This window comes from Apiospora aurea (assembly GCF_038362705.1).
Source record: "Apiospora aurea strain CBS 24483 chromosome Unknown utg000009l_segment0_segment0, whole genome shotgun sequence".
Taxonomy (NCBI): domain Eukaryota; kingdom Fungi; phylum Ascomycota; class Sordariomycetes; order Amphisphaeriales; family Apiosporaceae; genus Apiospora; species Apiospora aurea.
In genome coordinates this window covers 2,355,332-2,370,742 of record NW_027117396.1, presented here as the reverse complement: position 1 = coordinate 2,370,742, position 15,411 = coordinate 2,355,332, and the positions used below count along the sequence as shown (strand labels likewise).

The following is a 15,411-nucleotide window of genomic DNA, read 5'->3' as shown; positions in this document are numbered from 1 at the left end:
CAGTGGTTAGCTAACGGCAGCTCAGCATGACCGGAGCCGGCAAGACGACTTTCATCTCCAAGGTGACGGGCCGGACCGATCTCGAGATCGGCCACAGCCTTACATCATGTATGCATGCGCTCCCTGCCTAACCCTGCCTAACCCTGTTGTCTTATCAACAGTGGCACACAACTTACCATGCCGCTTCCTCCATCTAGGCACCCGCGACATCCAGGTCATCGAGACCAAGATCGATGGCCAGACCGTCAGCTTTGTCGACACGCCCGGCTTCTCCGACACCCACATGTCCGACACCGAGGTGCTGCAGCTCATCGCCGACTACCTCGCGGCCGCGTACAAGCGCGACATGAAGCTCTCGGGCATCATCTACCTGCACCCCATCTCGGACACGCGCGTGACGCACCACGCCACCAAGAACCTGCAGATGTTCCAGAAGCTGACGGGCGAGAAGAACCTCAAGAATGTCGTGCTGACGACGAGCATGTGGGACAAGGTCACGCCCGAGGAGGGCACGGCGCGGGAGAAAGAACTAAAAGACAAGTTCTGGCGCGTGCTGCTGGCGTTTGAGGCCAAGGCCGTGCGCTACGCCGGCACCACCGAGTCGGCGCAGCGGCTGGTCTCCCAGATGCTCGCGGACAACAAGCCCTTCTACCTGCAGCTGCAGGAGGAGATGGGCAAGGACAACAAGGCGCTGCGCGACACGGCCGCCGGGCGCGAGGTCATGGTGGAGCTGGAGCGCCTCAAGAAGGAGCACCGCCGCGAGGTGAAAGAGATGGAGGACCTGCTGCGCAACTCGGCCGAGGAGAACCGCAACGTCGTGGAGGCGCTTAAGGAGCACTACCACGGCCGGCTCGTCGAGCTCGAGAAGACGCTACGGGATGAGCGCACCATGAATGAGGAGGCGGTGCGGTCGCTACGGGAGCGGATCGAGGATCTGGAGAGTCGGGGACGTTGCAATGTCATGTAAGACTTTAAGAGAATGGAAGGATGGTTAGATGAGTTGGGAGTTTGCTGAGTAGTAGTTTGTTTGGGCTGGATGTCTCATTTGCCTCTTGCAGGATTTGATACCCGTGACTCTTCAGGTTGTTTAGCTACTGGAATACACATGTCGTTATCTCCAAATACTTGGCAATGCAAATGATCCGGCACGGCACGGCACGGCACGGCCTTGTCAGCACTCCCGGTCATTGGAGAAGCCCCCACAATGCGGAAAGCCGATGATATTTGCTGCCCAACATAGGTGTTGCAACGGCGTACCCAACTGCTTTTCGAACATTACAGAACACATCATCCTCTTTCCTGGATGTTCTTGCTGTAAAACTGCTGGCTTCAAGCCACATCATAACATTCGGAGTAACCATGTGCACCGCGATCCAAGACCACTGCCCTGCCTGTTGTATGAATCACGGGGTGTATCCCCGGCCTTGCCCAATATTGTACCAAAGAAGACCCGGGGAAAAGGCCTACGTTCAAATTATTCATCCTGTCTCCGGCCAGACTCGGAAAATCGCACTGGTGAAATGCGACCGCTGCGAGCGCCGAGAGGAGCGGGCGAAGCACACATGGTGGAGGAGGGAATGGGGCAAGCTCTCGGCGCGGCTGTCTGGGATCAAGGAGCAGGAACCGTGTGAGATCTGTAGGAGCTACGAAGGGGAGGAGGAAGAGCCATTGAGGATCATACCGGCACGTTAGGGTAAAACTCGCATCAGAGGATGGTAGTCCATAGGGCTGATGAGAACGCATACCAGTCGTACTACACAGGGATTGCCGGGATGCAAGCTTATGGCAAAAAGGGGGGAGGGGGGACATGGCGGGGAAGCCCTGCGTCAAAGCTGAAAGAGTCGCCGATGTTAATCAGCCCTTTGAATTGACACCATCCAAACTCTAAAGGCCGGTGTCAATTCGCAAGAAGGTTGCGATCCCCTCACTTGTGCATGGATGCACTGAAGGCAAAACACGTAGAAATGGCATCAGATTGAGACGATGGAGGCTGGAGCGGGAGAAAGAAGAGCTACCAGGAATTATATATCACTGCAATGGTCCCGAATGATGTAAAGGGTTGTCTTGATCAATTGTCTTCCACTCATTGATTTGCTCGCCACTGACTGATTGTCTATCCGCTTGTTACCAACGCCAAAATCAACAAGGACATACACACGAAAACGGGATGTCGCCGCCCAAGAAGGCCCTCATCGCTGTCACGTCAGCTCACGCACCGCTGTATCCGGATGGACAGGAGACTGGTATGTGTCCGAGGCCCGGACATCTGGATACCTATCTTCCCCAAGCGCTGACACGACGTAACAATAGGTCTTTTCATCACCGAGGCCCTGCACCCATTCGAAGTCTTCCGAAAGGCCGGATTCGAAGTCGACCTCGCGTCCGAGACTGGCCAATACAAGCCAGACTGGCTCTCCCAGCCGAAGAACTGGCTGTCGGACACCGAACGGGCCATATGGGAGAACCACTCCAGCACGCTCCGTTCCAAGCTTGACAACCTGCTCAAGCCGGGGGTCATCAAGCCCGGTGAGGTAATATCTCTGCTATTCCCCTCCATTGATGACAATGATATTGCCAAACCAAGGCGAGTGGAAGCAAAAATGCTGACTAAGAGCTGGGAAATGATAGTATGGCCTGTTTTTTGCCTCCGCTGGCCATGGTTCCCTGATCGACTACCCCGATGTCAAGGGCTTGCAGGGTGTCGCATCAAAGATTTACAGTAACGGCGGTATCGTCTCGGCTGTGTAAGCGTTTACCTACGGTATACAAAAAGGTTATGTCGGATTTCCCTTAGCAAAGGCGATGATGCAGCTGTCACGGAGGCGCCATCTTCCCCGGGATTATCGACCCGGTCACCAACAAGTCGGTCATCTCCGGGAAGCGGGTCACCGGTTTCACCACCAAGGGCGAAGAAGAGGAAGGGGTCTTGGATACCATCAAGAGCTGGAAGCGCCCGACTATCGAGGCCTCCGCTGCCGATGCCGGTGCAACCTGTCAGTATATGACGGCCCGCCTATCGTGCGCAGAGGCTCACATCTTACTGCCCAGACGTGTCTCCCCCGGGCCCATGGGATGCCTTCGCAATGTCAGACGGCAGGATCGTCACAGAGGCCAATCCAGCTAGCGCGAATGTCACGGCTGAGAAATGCATGGAAGTATTCAACACGCTTTGATATCTTTTTCTATCCTGTCCCGTCTCATTACAACGGCTACCTCGCCTTGTACTAATAGCGAATGAATTGGTACCTCAGTACTCAAGCACCCTGTGGTCAACATGGTTCCGTGACGTTTCCGCGATACAAATCTCGAGACTGAAGGTCCTCCCAGCTCGTTCCGTATGCTTCCAGATAGTTATCTTGCAGTCTGCCGATAAGCGGCCGAGCGTTCTCTCTCTCGGCCCGGAAGACGGCCCACCACTTCGCATCTGGTCCTTGAAATGCGTTGCCGTCCTCGCATCTGCCGTCCTTCGTTACGTCCCCGTTGACCCGATGTTTCCGCCGCCTCTGCTCCTCCCGCATAGCCTCCAGCGAAGGCAGGCGCGCCCGGCCCGCCCACACGGCAGCCAGGGCCTGGGCCTGGATATCGTATAGCGAGATATCGCACGGCAGAGAGCGTTCCGATGGTATATTGAGTGCTAAAGTGCTGTCTAAACGAGAGAAAGAAAGGACAAAAGAGAAAGGTGCTACCGTGCTAATAAATACACAAATGAAATGTCTAGCGTAGCGCGCTAGGCGCGTCAAGGGGCGAACCCCTGTCTCCTTCCTACTGCGACAGACTGCGTACAGAAGTGCAAGGCGCAGGACTTCGACGCTGTCGTCGTCGCGACCGGCAGATATGGTATCCCGCGCGTACCGGATGTGCCAGGACTAGAGCAGTGGAAAGCAAGATTCCCGGCCCGGATAAAGCACACTAAGCAGTACCGGATGCCGGAGCCGTATCGCGGCAAGACGGTATTGGTCATCGGTGCACATATTTCAGCGCTGGATGTTACCAACGGGATCGTGGGGGGGGGCGGTGCTGTCAAGGTATACCAGAGCGCCCGGCCGACAGAAGTTGACTTCAGAGGTTTAGTGAGTAACAGTAGCGGGCATAAGACGACGGAGAAAGTGGCCATGGTGGAGGACTTCGCGTCGTTTGCAGAAGATAGCTTGGATTCAGGTACGACTCTGCAAGATGACTCTCCCATCCCGGCCGGGATTGTGCTCCAAGATGGCCGCGTCTTGGACGACATCCACCACGTCCCCTTTGCCACCGGATACCTAGCCAGCTTCCCCTTCCTGGGTCCCGTGCTCGAGCAGCCCCTCACGAAACCCCAAGACGCCGACGAGGCGGTCATCGTTACGGCCGATGCCAAGACTGTCCATAACCTGCACGAGGACATTTTCTACATCCCCGACCCCTCCCTCGCGTTCATCGGCGTGACGCAGTACGCGTCCACCTTCTCGTGTCGCAGGAGGATGGAGACAGGGGTTCGCCCCTTGACGCGCCTAGCGCGCTACGCTAGACATCTCATTTGTGTATTTATTAGCACCGTAGTGCCTTTCTCTTTCGTCCTTTCTTTCTTTCCTTTAGCTAGCACTTTATGTATCATCTGACGCTCTCTGCCGTGCAACACAGTCCGTCTCGGCGATGAGGGGTCTGGAGGTCTGCACATGCCAACCCTCGCTCAGCCGCGTTATCGAGTCCACGCGGGTTCTGAAGCGGATCTTGTCTCGAACCTGATACGTGTCCGCGATATCCCGAAGATACGCCACAACATCTCGATGGTCGATAGGGGCCTTGATGCCTTCCGGCCAGTCCTTGAGGGTCGTTCGCATGACCACCTCGGTGCCGCGGCCCTTCATGTTCGTATAGACCGGACCCGGCGGCGCAAAGGTTTGGGGATTTGGGGAACAATGTTTGGTTCGTAATTCCCCGCTGGGTATGTTGCACAGATAAGGTGATGATGCGTAAGTAGACGCACGCGGTTATCTAAATCATGTGTATGAGGATATTCGCAATACGGTTCATAGCGATTAGGAATTGAAGTTTGTGTATTCATGAATTTTAGCTCTACGTCTCATGACTCCCAATGTGCAAAACATTACTTATCTTAATCCATATCAGAATTAGCTGTTTGTTTCTCATGCCATGAATCGTATAATATGTAACATCAACATCATTGAAAAAGACTCATTCGCACCTCCTCCACTTGAAGTACAAAGACTCGGTCACCGCACCTCGCCCCGTCTTCCCATACGACCCAGTCCCAGGCTGCTCTTTGGTAGTGAAAGCGACCCTATAATTGACGTCAATGACACCCGTATAGCCCGACCTGTCCGAGCACAGAGACCACACAGACTTGGGCTCGGGGATCTCTAAGCTCGTCGTGATATCGCGGTCCGACGTTCTCGCGGGTTCCGTCTTGGCCGTCGACGTTGTCTAGGCCAGAGCAGGCGTACATTAGCCGAGGGCAATGATCGGAAAGGGTAGTGTGGAAGGGGGACTTTTGCCCGACAACTTACCGTCTTAGCAGCATCCTCGACAAAGAACGAGATCATCCACGTATGCATGGTGACAGGAGGCGTAATGGACAAATGCCCCCGGAACTCTGCACTATCGAGGGCGACCTGCCACCCGGGCTCCGCCCCCTCGAACTGCATGCTCATCTGGCAGAAGGTGGTGCGCTCCGTCACGTTGGTGCCGGGGCCGATCCGGGCCGCGAAGTCCCTCAGGCGCACCGTGACGTGCTCGTAGTCGGCGCCGACCACGTCGACGCTGCCGTGCTCCTGCGAGGCGCGCGTGCACCCGCTGCCCCAAAAGTGGAGGCGCGATATCTTGGGCCTGGGCTCCGGCCGGGGCGGGTCACTGTCTTGGGTGATGAGTGGGTAAATGGCGGAGGCGGAGACACTCCAGACAAGGGCTCCGAGGAGGGCCAGAGCTGTGGATATATGCATCGCGCCAAGCTGTATGTCACTAAAGACTTGATGGCTTGCTGCGAACTGTTCTTGCAATAAATCTATATCTACTTTGTAACGACCCTACCCGCAGGCGATAATACAGAGGATCTTGGTGCATTTATAGTTGGTTGCATCAACTCCATACCAGGCAGGAGGAGAGGCCAGCATACGACGGTCGGTAGCTTCACCTGATCTGACCAACCGCACTGGCCTGCACCTCGAAGGTTACGAGACATAGATATGTAAGGGAGTCCTAGCTGTTCAAAAGCAGACATCTATGTCTTCCGCAAACACCAATCAGGTATCGCTTTAACCAGGTGGGTAACCATTTACCCATATTATCCAGTTGACGTCGGAAGAATAGGACATCTAGGCTCTGTGGCCCCGGGTTGGGGTCGCTTCGATGTAACCTCGCGGGACCCAAAAATAGCAAGCGAGCCACCATGTCGGATCGAAAGAGGGCAAGCTGGACGCCAGGCGTGAGATCCTCCTATATTTATCCAGCTAGCTGGCAGCACTTTCGAAACTTGCGAGCCCGAATGTGGAAGGCAAGATCGTTATGCGTGCATATCCTCAGCAAGGGGGTCCTCCTGCGAAGTCTCGTTCGGTTATCATGGCTTGATGAGGAGTTCTTGGCTCGTGGCAGGCTTGACCTAGACTCATCGTGTCGGAGCGTACCAAGAACAAAGGCAAAAAGAAAAAAAAAAGAAAGGAAAAAAGTAAAACGGAGATACGGAAATAAGACGATAAGGCAAAACTAAGAACGACCCCTTTCCCTCCGGGAGTCGTGGCTTCCGCTGATTTCGAGGCCGGGTTGGCCCAAATGTACCGAAGCTTCTCAACTGGAACCACGGCCGAGGTGGTTCGGAGTTACGGTCTTGCGGTTTTGAAAGCAACGTGCCATGCCACTGGGCAATCTCGGCCCCGCGCCGTCCCGAGTTCAGTGTCGGGTCGTTGGTCTAATTAGCTCAGATCTTGCGCCTACCTTCGGGCCATCTGGTGGTGCAGCCGCATTGATACCATGGATAGGATATTTTGACTGCTACCTCTGGAAAATCGAACTTGGTAATGGGATTCAAATCATACCCGAGAACGTCGTACATCCATTGATGGGTTATATGGTTTTGTCCTATTTCAGAGATGGCCGAGTTCCGATTGGCGGCTGACGTCGTGGGCTTGTTCCGTAAGAGCGGCTCGACGTCGCTTTTGCAGCTCAGCGCTCCAAGAAAATCACGTGCACGCTACTTATATATAGGTACGTACCTGGTCACATATCGCACGGCATTCTGCCATTGATGCGTTTTACTACCTACCTAACCTAGCCGTAGCTCGTCCTCTGATACGCTACCGAACGCCATGCGACACGTACTTCGACTGCCTGCACTGCCTTCTTTGTTGGCGGGCGGGCCAGCTGTCAGGGTCCCTAGGGTCCCTCACCGCCCGAATTAGTGGCCTTGGCGGGGCAGGGTGGGCCCCCGGGAGATGATCTCAATAGTTAGGGGAAAACTGAAAGGGGGCAAACGCGCAACACCATCAGACTCTCGGTGATGCTCTTTCCATATTAAAACATCGGTCAGTTCCCAGGACAAGAGATCCAACGGACACTATTGACGAACCTTCCACATTTAACGGCCGATATACCCCACAAACCAGCCACCGCCTCGGATCTCAGATCAGATCTTCTTTTCTTAGTATCCTGGTCTATTTTTCTTTTGCAGCGCGAATCCAACCCCCCAGAGACAAAATGAGCACGAGGGAACTCCAGAACGCGGCGGCGCCCGTACTACACAAGCCCTGGGAGAAGGCGCCGCCCCCGGTCGATGAGGAGAACCTGTGGCCCGCACCGGCCATGGCCCAGCCCGACGCCGAGGCGGGGGCCGGCATCGACCTGGACGACTACGGCGAGACCCTGGCCTTCCTGCGGGCCTTTGACACCATGTACCTGATCGACGACTCGGCGGCCATGGCGCCCTACTGGGGCGACGTCAAGGCCCTGCTGGAGCGCCTGACGCCCATCACCGTCAAGTACGACCCGGACGGCATCGACATCTTCTTCCTCAACCACCGGCCCAAGGGCCTGCTGTCGGGCATGACTTTCCGCAAGTCGGGCTACCGCCGCATCGGCGGCTACGGCGACCACGACGCCGACGGCTCCAAGGACGTCAGCACCGTGCACGGCATCTTCAACCGCGTCAAGCCGGCCGGCAAGTGCAACCTGGGCGCGCGCCTGTCCAAGCTGCTGACGTGGTACTGCAAGAAGCTCAAGACGGACCAGGAGGACGCGGCCCTGAACCTGATCGTCATCACGGCCGGCAGCTTCGACGACGACATCAAGGCGCCCCTCGTCCAGGCCGCCAAGATGCTCGACCAGATGGACGTGCCCGAGCACCAGGTCGGCATCCAGCTCTTCCAGATCGGCCAGCCCAGCCCCGAGGTCCAGCGCACGTTCGAGTACCTCGACGACGAGCTGCACCTCGAGGCCAAGACGCGCGACATTGTCGACACGACGACGTGGACGGGGGAGCCGGGCTCGCTCTCGACCGACGACCTGCTCAAGGTCGTCCTCGGCGCCGTCGTCAAGAAGCTGGACCAGCGGAAGGCGGGGCTCAACATTCCCGACTCGGCGCCGAAAAGCAAGAAGTTGGACGGAGAGGGCGACTTTTTCTAGAACCGTCCATGATGGGCAAGAACGAACATCACGGCCGCACCTCACTCACATATGACGATTCTAATATATCTCCCATTCCGAACTTTTTGCTCGTTAAATCAAAAGAACACGCCGGTCCGTGGAGGGGAAGTCATTGGCAGGCGACGTATCAGCAACCACGAGGCAACCCGATCCCCGGGCTCTTCACGCATCTCAACATCCGCGAGATGAACAATCGCAGGGACAGCAAATCTCGTTACAGGATCGCCCGTAGCTCGACTATAGTGGCTTCGACGAAATCCAGACCTTAGGGGGCGTGGGGCTTGTTGAGGTGTGTGGCAGTAAGACTACAGAATATATGGACGTGTCAAGGCAGAATCTGGATGTGACGAGTCTTTGGCTGGACAGATGATTTGCCGGTCGGCTGGCGGTTGACCGTTGGCCTTGGGCGGGGTAGCAACAGGTAGCGGCCCCTGACTGGCACACAACATGATAGCCCCCCCGAGCGCTAATTCCATGATCAAGACCGATGATTCCACTTACAAGCTTGCAAAATCGTGAAAAGGATATCCAAAGACCACTCCGTCATATATTTATCTCGGTCTCAGAACAGAATACATAAGTTTCCTTGGTACGCAACTGCTCGTTATCAACCAGTCGTGGTGATCGGCAACAAAGGCAGTGCTTGCTTGCTCTGTTGGCCGATGCCCGTACCCCGCCCAGACTGCTGCAGAGCTGCGCCCCTTGCAACCCTCCAACTTCACTGGCTATCTCTCTCACCAGCGACTAAAGGCCCAGTCACGCTCGTAGGCCACACCCCAATTGCACACAGCCCACAATGATGGGATTGATCTTGTTGACGAAGATTCTTGCCGAAATCTTCGAAGGAGACTGAAATACCACCATTCCACGATGCGACAGCCCCTGGGCTGGCATTTCACTCCTCGACAATGTCCAGGAGATTCCGTCCGGAACAGACCTTTAGTCTGTATTCAAAACTCCCCAAAAACTCAAGCATCACCAGACTAGTCACTATCCTCCCAGACCAACCTCATGTGCTGATTGGCAACGGTACGCTTGGCTCTACCGCCGCCCCGGCCAGCTTGTCCCGCCGGATGGTCTGCACAATCGACGAGTTCAACGTCAACGATGACAGCATGGAATATAAAGCCTTGTCGTACTCCTGGAAGGATGCAGACCCCAAGGAGAAGATAACCATCGTCTGCAACTCCACCGCTGTCAAGATTAGTCTGCACCTTTACAAAGCTCTGGACCGGCTGAGAAGCGATACCGGACCGGTCAAGGTCTGGGTCGATGGTTTGTGCATCAATCAGAAAGACGATGTGGAACGAACCCATCAGGTCAAGATCATGCGCGAGATCTACCAGCGCAGCACAGAGGTCATTGTTTGGCTCGGAGATAGCCAGGCCGAAGATAGGCTGGGACCTACCGGTGCCGACTCGGTGTCTCTTGTCGAGCGCGATGTGTGGGGTGCTCTCGGTGTCGTACAGGCGTTAGCCTCTGGCAAGCTTGCTCTTGATATCCCGGCCTTTCGCAGCCTCGACAAAGCGGGACCCATCATGAGAGGCTTCGAAGCCATTGCCGAAAGATCTTGGGTAGGTATTATCCCCCCGCACCTGCAATATCAGTCTCGCTAACCCTGTGTCCAGTGGGAGCGTGTATGGGTGGTACAGGAAGTGGTCGTTGCAGAGAAGGTCACGGTGTTTTACGGAAACATATCGGTCCCGTGGGAACTACTATGCAGGGCCGCGAAACAACTACACAGAAGCCGCCAAACCTGTCACCTTGATTCCATGTATCCTTATCTAACGGAAGGGCAACCCTTATCGGACTTTGCTCGGCTAATCGACAACATCGAGTCGACACGAATAGAATGGAGGTCCAGGACACCCCTCGTGGCACTCCAGTTGCTCCGGAAGTTTCGTTCGCACAAGGCCAGCGACCCCAAAGACAAGGTTTTCGCATTGCTCGGCCTAGTCCAGTACTGGGGGCGAAGCCAGCCCCTGTACGCCGACTATAGCCATAGCATCGAGACGACCTTGTTGGGAACCATGATGATGCTGATCTCCAGCACAGAAAGCCTCTCTGTTTTAGCTGGCTCGACGGGCCGGGCTTGTCTTGCGGAAAGACGGGCTCCCTCATGGGTCATCGACTGGAGCTTCCCCGAAGAAGAAAACGAGTATAGCAGACTGAAAACCCTTGTTCTGTACAGTGCAGGTGCCAACCTTCAAGGTAGCGTGCGGTTGCACGGTGGTGGTATCCTCGAATCACCGGCCTACTGGGTTGGGAAAGTGGAAATTGTCGGCGACGAGCTGGTAGTGCAAGCGGCAACGAAGATGAGGAAGGCCGTGTCCTCGTGGGAGAGCTTACTGGTTTATGCCGAAGATCCCTATATCACAGGGGAGTCTCTCAAGGGAGCCTTCTGGCGGACCATTTGCGGAGACCTCGAATACACACTTGACCAGGGGACGCCTCGAGATGACAACACTGGAATTCAAGAGTTTCAGAGAGCCTCGTCCAGTGCTGAGTCTGGTTGGATACAGTGGCGATCGGCAGATAAGAAGCACAACAGGACAACGTCCCTCGTCGGAAGGCACTGGCTGGAGGTCCCTGATTTGACAGACAACGAGAAGAAGAGAAATGCCTTCAACTACGCTCTGAGCTGTGCCTCTGGGGGAGGCGGTTCTTCGTTACGGACGAAGCGCACATTGGCATCGGTCCGGAGGATGTGACGGAAGGAGATGACATCTTCATCCTGTGCGGTAGCCCGGTGCCCTTTGTTCTGCGCCAAACCTCCCGGAAGCCGCGGGCGTGTCAAAACGCTATACCGGAGCCGCTCTTCAGGAAGAGCCGGCAGCGGCAGTACATCCCGGCTGGCAGAGATGCGAACGAGGATATGTTGCAGACCCTGAAGGGGGAGGCGAGGATATGCAACCGCGTGCACTGGCCTTGCTACTCGGTGGTTGGGGACGCGTATGTGCATGGAGTCATGCATGACGAACAGAACCTTGAGCGTACGCAGACCACGGCCTACATTGTGTGAACATACCCTGAGGCCTAAAGGGGGTCAATTCGACAGCTCTGTCGTAGATCATGGTTGGTTTAAGACTCAGGCCCATCCTTTGCTCTGCCACCGTAAAGACAGATCCTGTTAGGAAAGCAATGGCCAGTATTGTTCAGGCTTCATAAACTGAGTGCTGCCACGATTAGCATTTGAGCTTGCACTTCATACCGGGGACTTTCTCCACGCTTCCGATACCACGATGGATTCCGATAGGCCGGCGGAGAGAGGCAACGCATCATGAGACAACTTCCTCGGCAGTCATAGCAGCTTAGTACAGAACCGCCCTGTACACTGGCCTGGCCATGTTCGTCACCAACCCAAAGTCTATGGATGGGCCAAGTCTACTTGCCGCATCCGACGGACGACACGAAAGCTGTGGCCATGCTAAGGACGAGCCATAGGTAGGTTGGGCGTGTCTGCTATATAAGTAGTTTTGGGGATACTTTGGGGATACACTTCATTCAGAGCTAGTTGATACATAAGAGAGATGCTTTGCATTGGCAGGATGCTTATGCCTCTCGCTAGTGTTTTCCTGTCGGCATAATAGTCGACGATCCTTGCAACCGACCAAACTCCACAAGCAGCTGCTTATGGATATAACAACCGATAGCACGGCACTCTCTCATCAAAGGAGATACACAATGCGTACGTCCGATGTGGTGTAGTGGTTAACATTAGACGCTCTCACCGTCTAGCCCGGGGTTCGATTCCCCGCATCGGAAATAATCTTTTTGTTTTCTTTTGCATCTTATTCTATGCCCCTTCTCCTTCTACTCCTCGTACATCATTGATCCAAATGGCCAGCTTCATACTCTGGCCAGTAGTACTGTTCAGCCTTTTCAGGGTTGTGTCACCACAACTCGCATGCACTTTTAGTGAGCAATACAGACGAAGCTTCGGGTCGTGACATGAGTTCATTTGCCCCTGAGCCATTGCCTCAACGATTGTTTCATGCTAGCAAACCTCTTCTTGGGAAATTGAGTAAAGAGTGTGGAACAGTGTAAAGAGCAATCTGGAAAACAGACCAAACGGCTCGTCTGGCTATTGAGGAGGTGTAGGGTCTCTCAACGCGCTTCTCGAAGATGAGGCCTTGCGTATCTGACCCGACATACTCCTCCTCCATTGATGGATCGCTTCCCATGAGTGACCCATAAAAGCATCGTACTTTGCCGTCCATGGTAGCTATTGGTTGGTCTTGCTTGTGTTGGCTCTACGCTGGCTACTTGAGCATGTGGGGAAATTACTGACTGGCTGTAAGTTGGAGGGGAACATATGCTTCGTTTCTATATCGAGATTGCTGAAGGAAATGCTGATTCCCACTGTCCTTTTGCCTCCGGTTCTCCAGAGCTGTTGCCTGCTAGTAGGATCAGCCTAGGGATAGCAATATTACTCGCCCATATCTGCCGTACGTCGAGGCAAACATGTGCAACTCGTTATGGAGAGCAAGGTCCTTGCATTGAGTTTCAGTTGCCGAATTCCAAACAATGGTGTTGGTATACGCATAGCATGTGAGCTGCACTTTGAGCATATCCGGTAGGTAAGTATGTAACATGTGCCGCATATACCGTATCGTTATGCATATTCGTTGAGCATTATTATGTAAGCTTTCGTAATAATATATATATTCGTAAACGTAACATACTCGCCTGCCTTACCGATCATACCGTTACGCTTACAATGCCGGAAGCCTGTCGGAAATGTTTCTCTGGAACTAGCCGTGTATCGAAAGCCTGTCGTTATTGCTTGTATCATTATATTGGTGCACCTTGACTTGGGGGAAGGTGGGTTACTGGTGCACAGGTGTGTCGTTTCGCAGAGTCCAAAGCCCAAATCACTCCGATCGGCAGAAGCGGCCGTCTCCGTACCAAGTGCGGGGACGGCAGATCCAGATTGCAGTTTGGGGCCTCGGGAGGAGGTGTACTACATTTCGTCGGCGCGAATCGTACTATGGCATCTACTGCAACCCAATCAACATCTACCGGGGAAATGTTGAGCTGATACACCCGCCTTTTTGGGCAACAACCCTTGAGACATTTCTGTCCAACGTTCACATTGTGGTAACTACGGGAGTGACGTCGATTAAGCTGGTCAAAGACACGAAATTTTTCATTGGAGATCAAACGGAGATTTCCATCACATGTAACCCGAGAATGCTATCCACCTATCTTGACGATATTGACTGCCAACACATGACGATTTGTCGACCATCAGCCTATAAAAGGCTCCATCTACCAATGTCGTAGTGTCAAGTGTTCAAAACCGCCATAGACAACCCCGGAACACACGAATACCCTTACCAAAGCTCCATCTTCTTAGATTCGTCTTGCTGATCTATTCGTCAATCACACCGACACCACGCCAGCGAAGCCAACCGACAATGGTCTCAAAACCCCTCCTCACCTGCGTCTTCATGCTGTGGGCTACCTCTGTCACGGCGGCCCCTCTGACAAATGCAGAGCCGGAGCATTCACCCGCCATGGCCGTCCGCGCCGCGCTCGTTGCCAGGGACGACCAGGCTGGCTACCTCGTTCCCGGCAAGCAAGCACGTATAGAGCTTCCATGATGGTCCTTTTCTGACCAGCACGACTTGGAGGGAAGGGAGCGCCTAACTTTATTTCTGAAGTCCCTAACACAGCAAAACCATTTCAATGAACACGCTATTCGGGTGTCTTTCCTCGCTCCTGTACAATGAGTGGAAGCAGCCCCTCTATATGACAACATTTGTTCATGTGCAATAGCAACCGCTGCCGTCGTCAGCGTTCGTTTTCCAACTAGGTACAGCTACGCCAGTCCCATCATCGATCCCGTACCAGGAGTGCCTGGACCCGCAAAGCCCCCCCACGGAACGCTGTGATCCTCACGACAACCGGGATCCCACTCGTTCCAATGTTTCCCCAAGCTCTGGATAGTCGGTTTGAGCGTCCGGGCTCAAGTGACGCAACTTGAATCCCTTTTGGTTTGAAATTGTCAGCAATGTATACATACCCCAGTCGGCCTGGAAGTAGGTGTGTTGGTTAGTACTCAGTAGTGGTAGTTTTAAATCACTTACGTCGTAGCGGAAAACCAGTTACCCATCTTTGTACACACGCACCCTAAACTGGCCCTGCATCGGATTCGCCACCAGGAGTTGCAAATGGGCGGGGTCCATGGTGTACGACACCAGCCCTCGGACGCCCAGATGGTCTTCCAAGATTAGCAGGAACGAGACGTCGGGGTCGCCGCCGTGGATCTTGACGGGATACTCCGGCCCGGGCGCGTTCGAGAAGTCGGCCAGGTACGGGGTCTCCTCAAAGTAGACGTAGCGAGCCCAGATGTCTTCGTGCGGTGTCACCCAAACAATACGGGGATGCACACTGGTCCTTAGGCTGCCCAGGATGCAGATGGCGTACGCGGGCACGAGATACTCCGCAATGACAAGGCAAATCTCTGGGTCGCCTTGGCATGCAGGTAATGTACATGCTAGTATGCACTTGCGTCCATCCTACCGCCATCGGCGTTGCATGTTCGCTCATGCCTCCGGCAGACCATTGTCGCTATTGTGGGCGGGGGAGGCAGGTCTTGACAGACTATCGCGTTCGTTGATATGGTAGCAACATGGAGCTGGCAGCTAGTTGGTACTTGACCCAGGAATAGTTGACGAGCGGCTTTACTTGTTATGAGATGCAGGAACGAGCATGAAAGACCGTTCTCATACTTCTATCGTGTCTTCGAGGGCCTGTCATAGCTTTGTGTGTTACCTC

At 54.5% G+C, this 15,411-nt stretch overlaps 8 protein-coding genes across 8 annotated transcripts; 6 read left to right on the top strand and 2 right to left on the bottom strand.

The window, feature by feature from the left end:
• Positions 1 to 26: 26 nt before the first annotated feature.
• Positions 27 to 967, top strand: PG986_013863 (uncharacterized protein; the record flags this gene model as incomplete). The annotated part of the gene is made up of 2 exons (XM_066850085.1): positions 27 to 108; positions 198 to 967. The coding sequence occupies 2 exons, from the start codon at positions 27 to 29 to the stop codon at positions 965 to 967; spliced, it is 852 nt and encodes a 283-aa protein (XP_066694228.1).
• A 1,200-nt stretch (positions 968 to 2,167) lies between these two features.
• Positions 2,168 to 3,173, top strand: PG986_013862 (plasma membrane heat shock protein; the record flags this gene model as incomplete). Its single annotated transcript, XM_066850084.1, has 5 exons — positions 2,168 to 2,243; positions 2,311 to 2,531; positions 2,629 to 2,744; positions 2,812 to 2,993; positions 3,049 to 3,173. The coding sequence occupies 5 exons, from the start codon at positions 2,168 to 2,170 to the stop codon at positions 3,171 to 3,173; spliced, it is 720 nt and encodes a 239-aa protein (XP_066694227.1).
• A 750-nt stretch (positions 3,174 to 3,923) lies between these two features.
• On the top strand, positions 3,924 to 4,854 carry PG986_013861 (uncharacterized protein; the record flags this gene model as incomplete). The annotated part of the gene is made up of 2 exons (XM_066850083.1): positions 3,924 to 4,358; positions 4,798 to 4,854. 2 exons carry the CDS (start codon positions 3,924 to 3,926, stop codon positions 4,852 to 4,854), a joined length of 492 nt encoding a protein of 163 aa, XP_066694226.1.
• A 318-nt stretch (positions 4,855 to 5,172) lies between these two features.
• On the bottom strand, positions 5,173 to 5,936 carry PG986_013860 (uncharacterized protein; the record flags this gene model as incomplete). Its single annotated transcript, XM_066850082.1, has 2 exons — positions 5,173 to 5,421; positions 5,505 to 5,936. The coding sequence occupies 2 exons, from the start codon at positions 5,934 to 5,936 to the stop codon at positions 5,173 to 5,175; spliced, it is 681 nt and encodes a 226-aa protein (XP_066694225.1).
• A 1,747-nt stretch (positions 5,937 to 7,683) lies between these two features.
• Positions 7,684 to 8,607, top strand: PG986_013859 (uncharacterized protein; the record flags this gene model as incomplete). The annotated part of the gene is made up of 1 exon (XM_066850081.1): positions 7,684 to 8,607. One exon carries the CDS (start codon positions 7,684 to 7,686, stop codon positions 8,605 to 8,607), a length of 924 nt encoding a protein of 307 aa, XP_066694224.1.
• Positions 8,608 to 9,536: 929 nt separating this feature from the next.
• On the top strand, positions 9,537 to 11,650 carry PG986_013858 (uncharacterized protein; the record flags this gene model as incomplete). Its single annotated transcript, XM_066850080.1, has 4 exons — positions 9,537 to 10,202; positions 10,257 to 10,328; positions 10,467 to 11,213; positions 11,270 to 11,650. 4 exons carry the CDS (start codon positions 9,537 to 9,539, stop codon positions 11,648 to 11,650), a joined length of 1,866 nt encoding a protein of 621 aa, XP_066694223.1.
• A 2,398-nt stretch (positions 11,651 to 14,048) lies between these two features.
• PG986_013857 (uncharacterized protein) lies at positions 14,049 to 14,525 on the top strand (the record flags this gene model as incomplete). The annotated part of the gene is made up of 2 exons (XM_066850079.1): positions 14,049 to 14,217; positions 14,410 to 14,525. The coding sequence occupies 2 exons, from the start codon at positions 14,049 to 14,051 to the stop codon at positions 14,523 to 14,525; spliced, it is 285 nt and encodes a 94-aa protein (XP_066694222.1).
• Positions 14,526 to 14,738: 213 nt separating this feature from the next.
• On the bottom strand, positions 14,739 to 15,162 carry PG986_013856 (uncharacterized protein; the record flags this gene model as incomplete). The annotated part of the gene is made up of 2 exons (XM_066850078.1): positions 14,739 to 15,074; positions 15,157 to 15,162. The coding sequence occupies 2 exons, from the start codon at positions 15,160 to 15,162 to the stop codon at positions 14,739 to 14,741; spliced, it is 342 nt and encodes a 113-aa protein (XP_066694221.1).
• Positions 15,163 to 15,411: the final 249 nt, after the last annotated feature.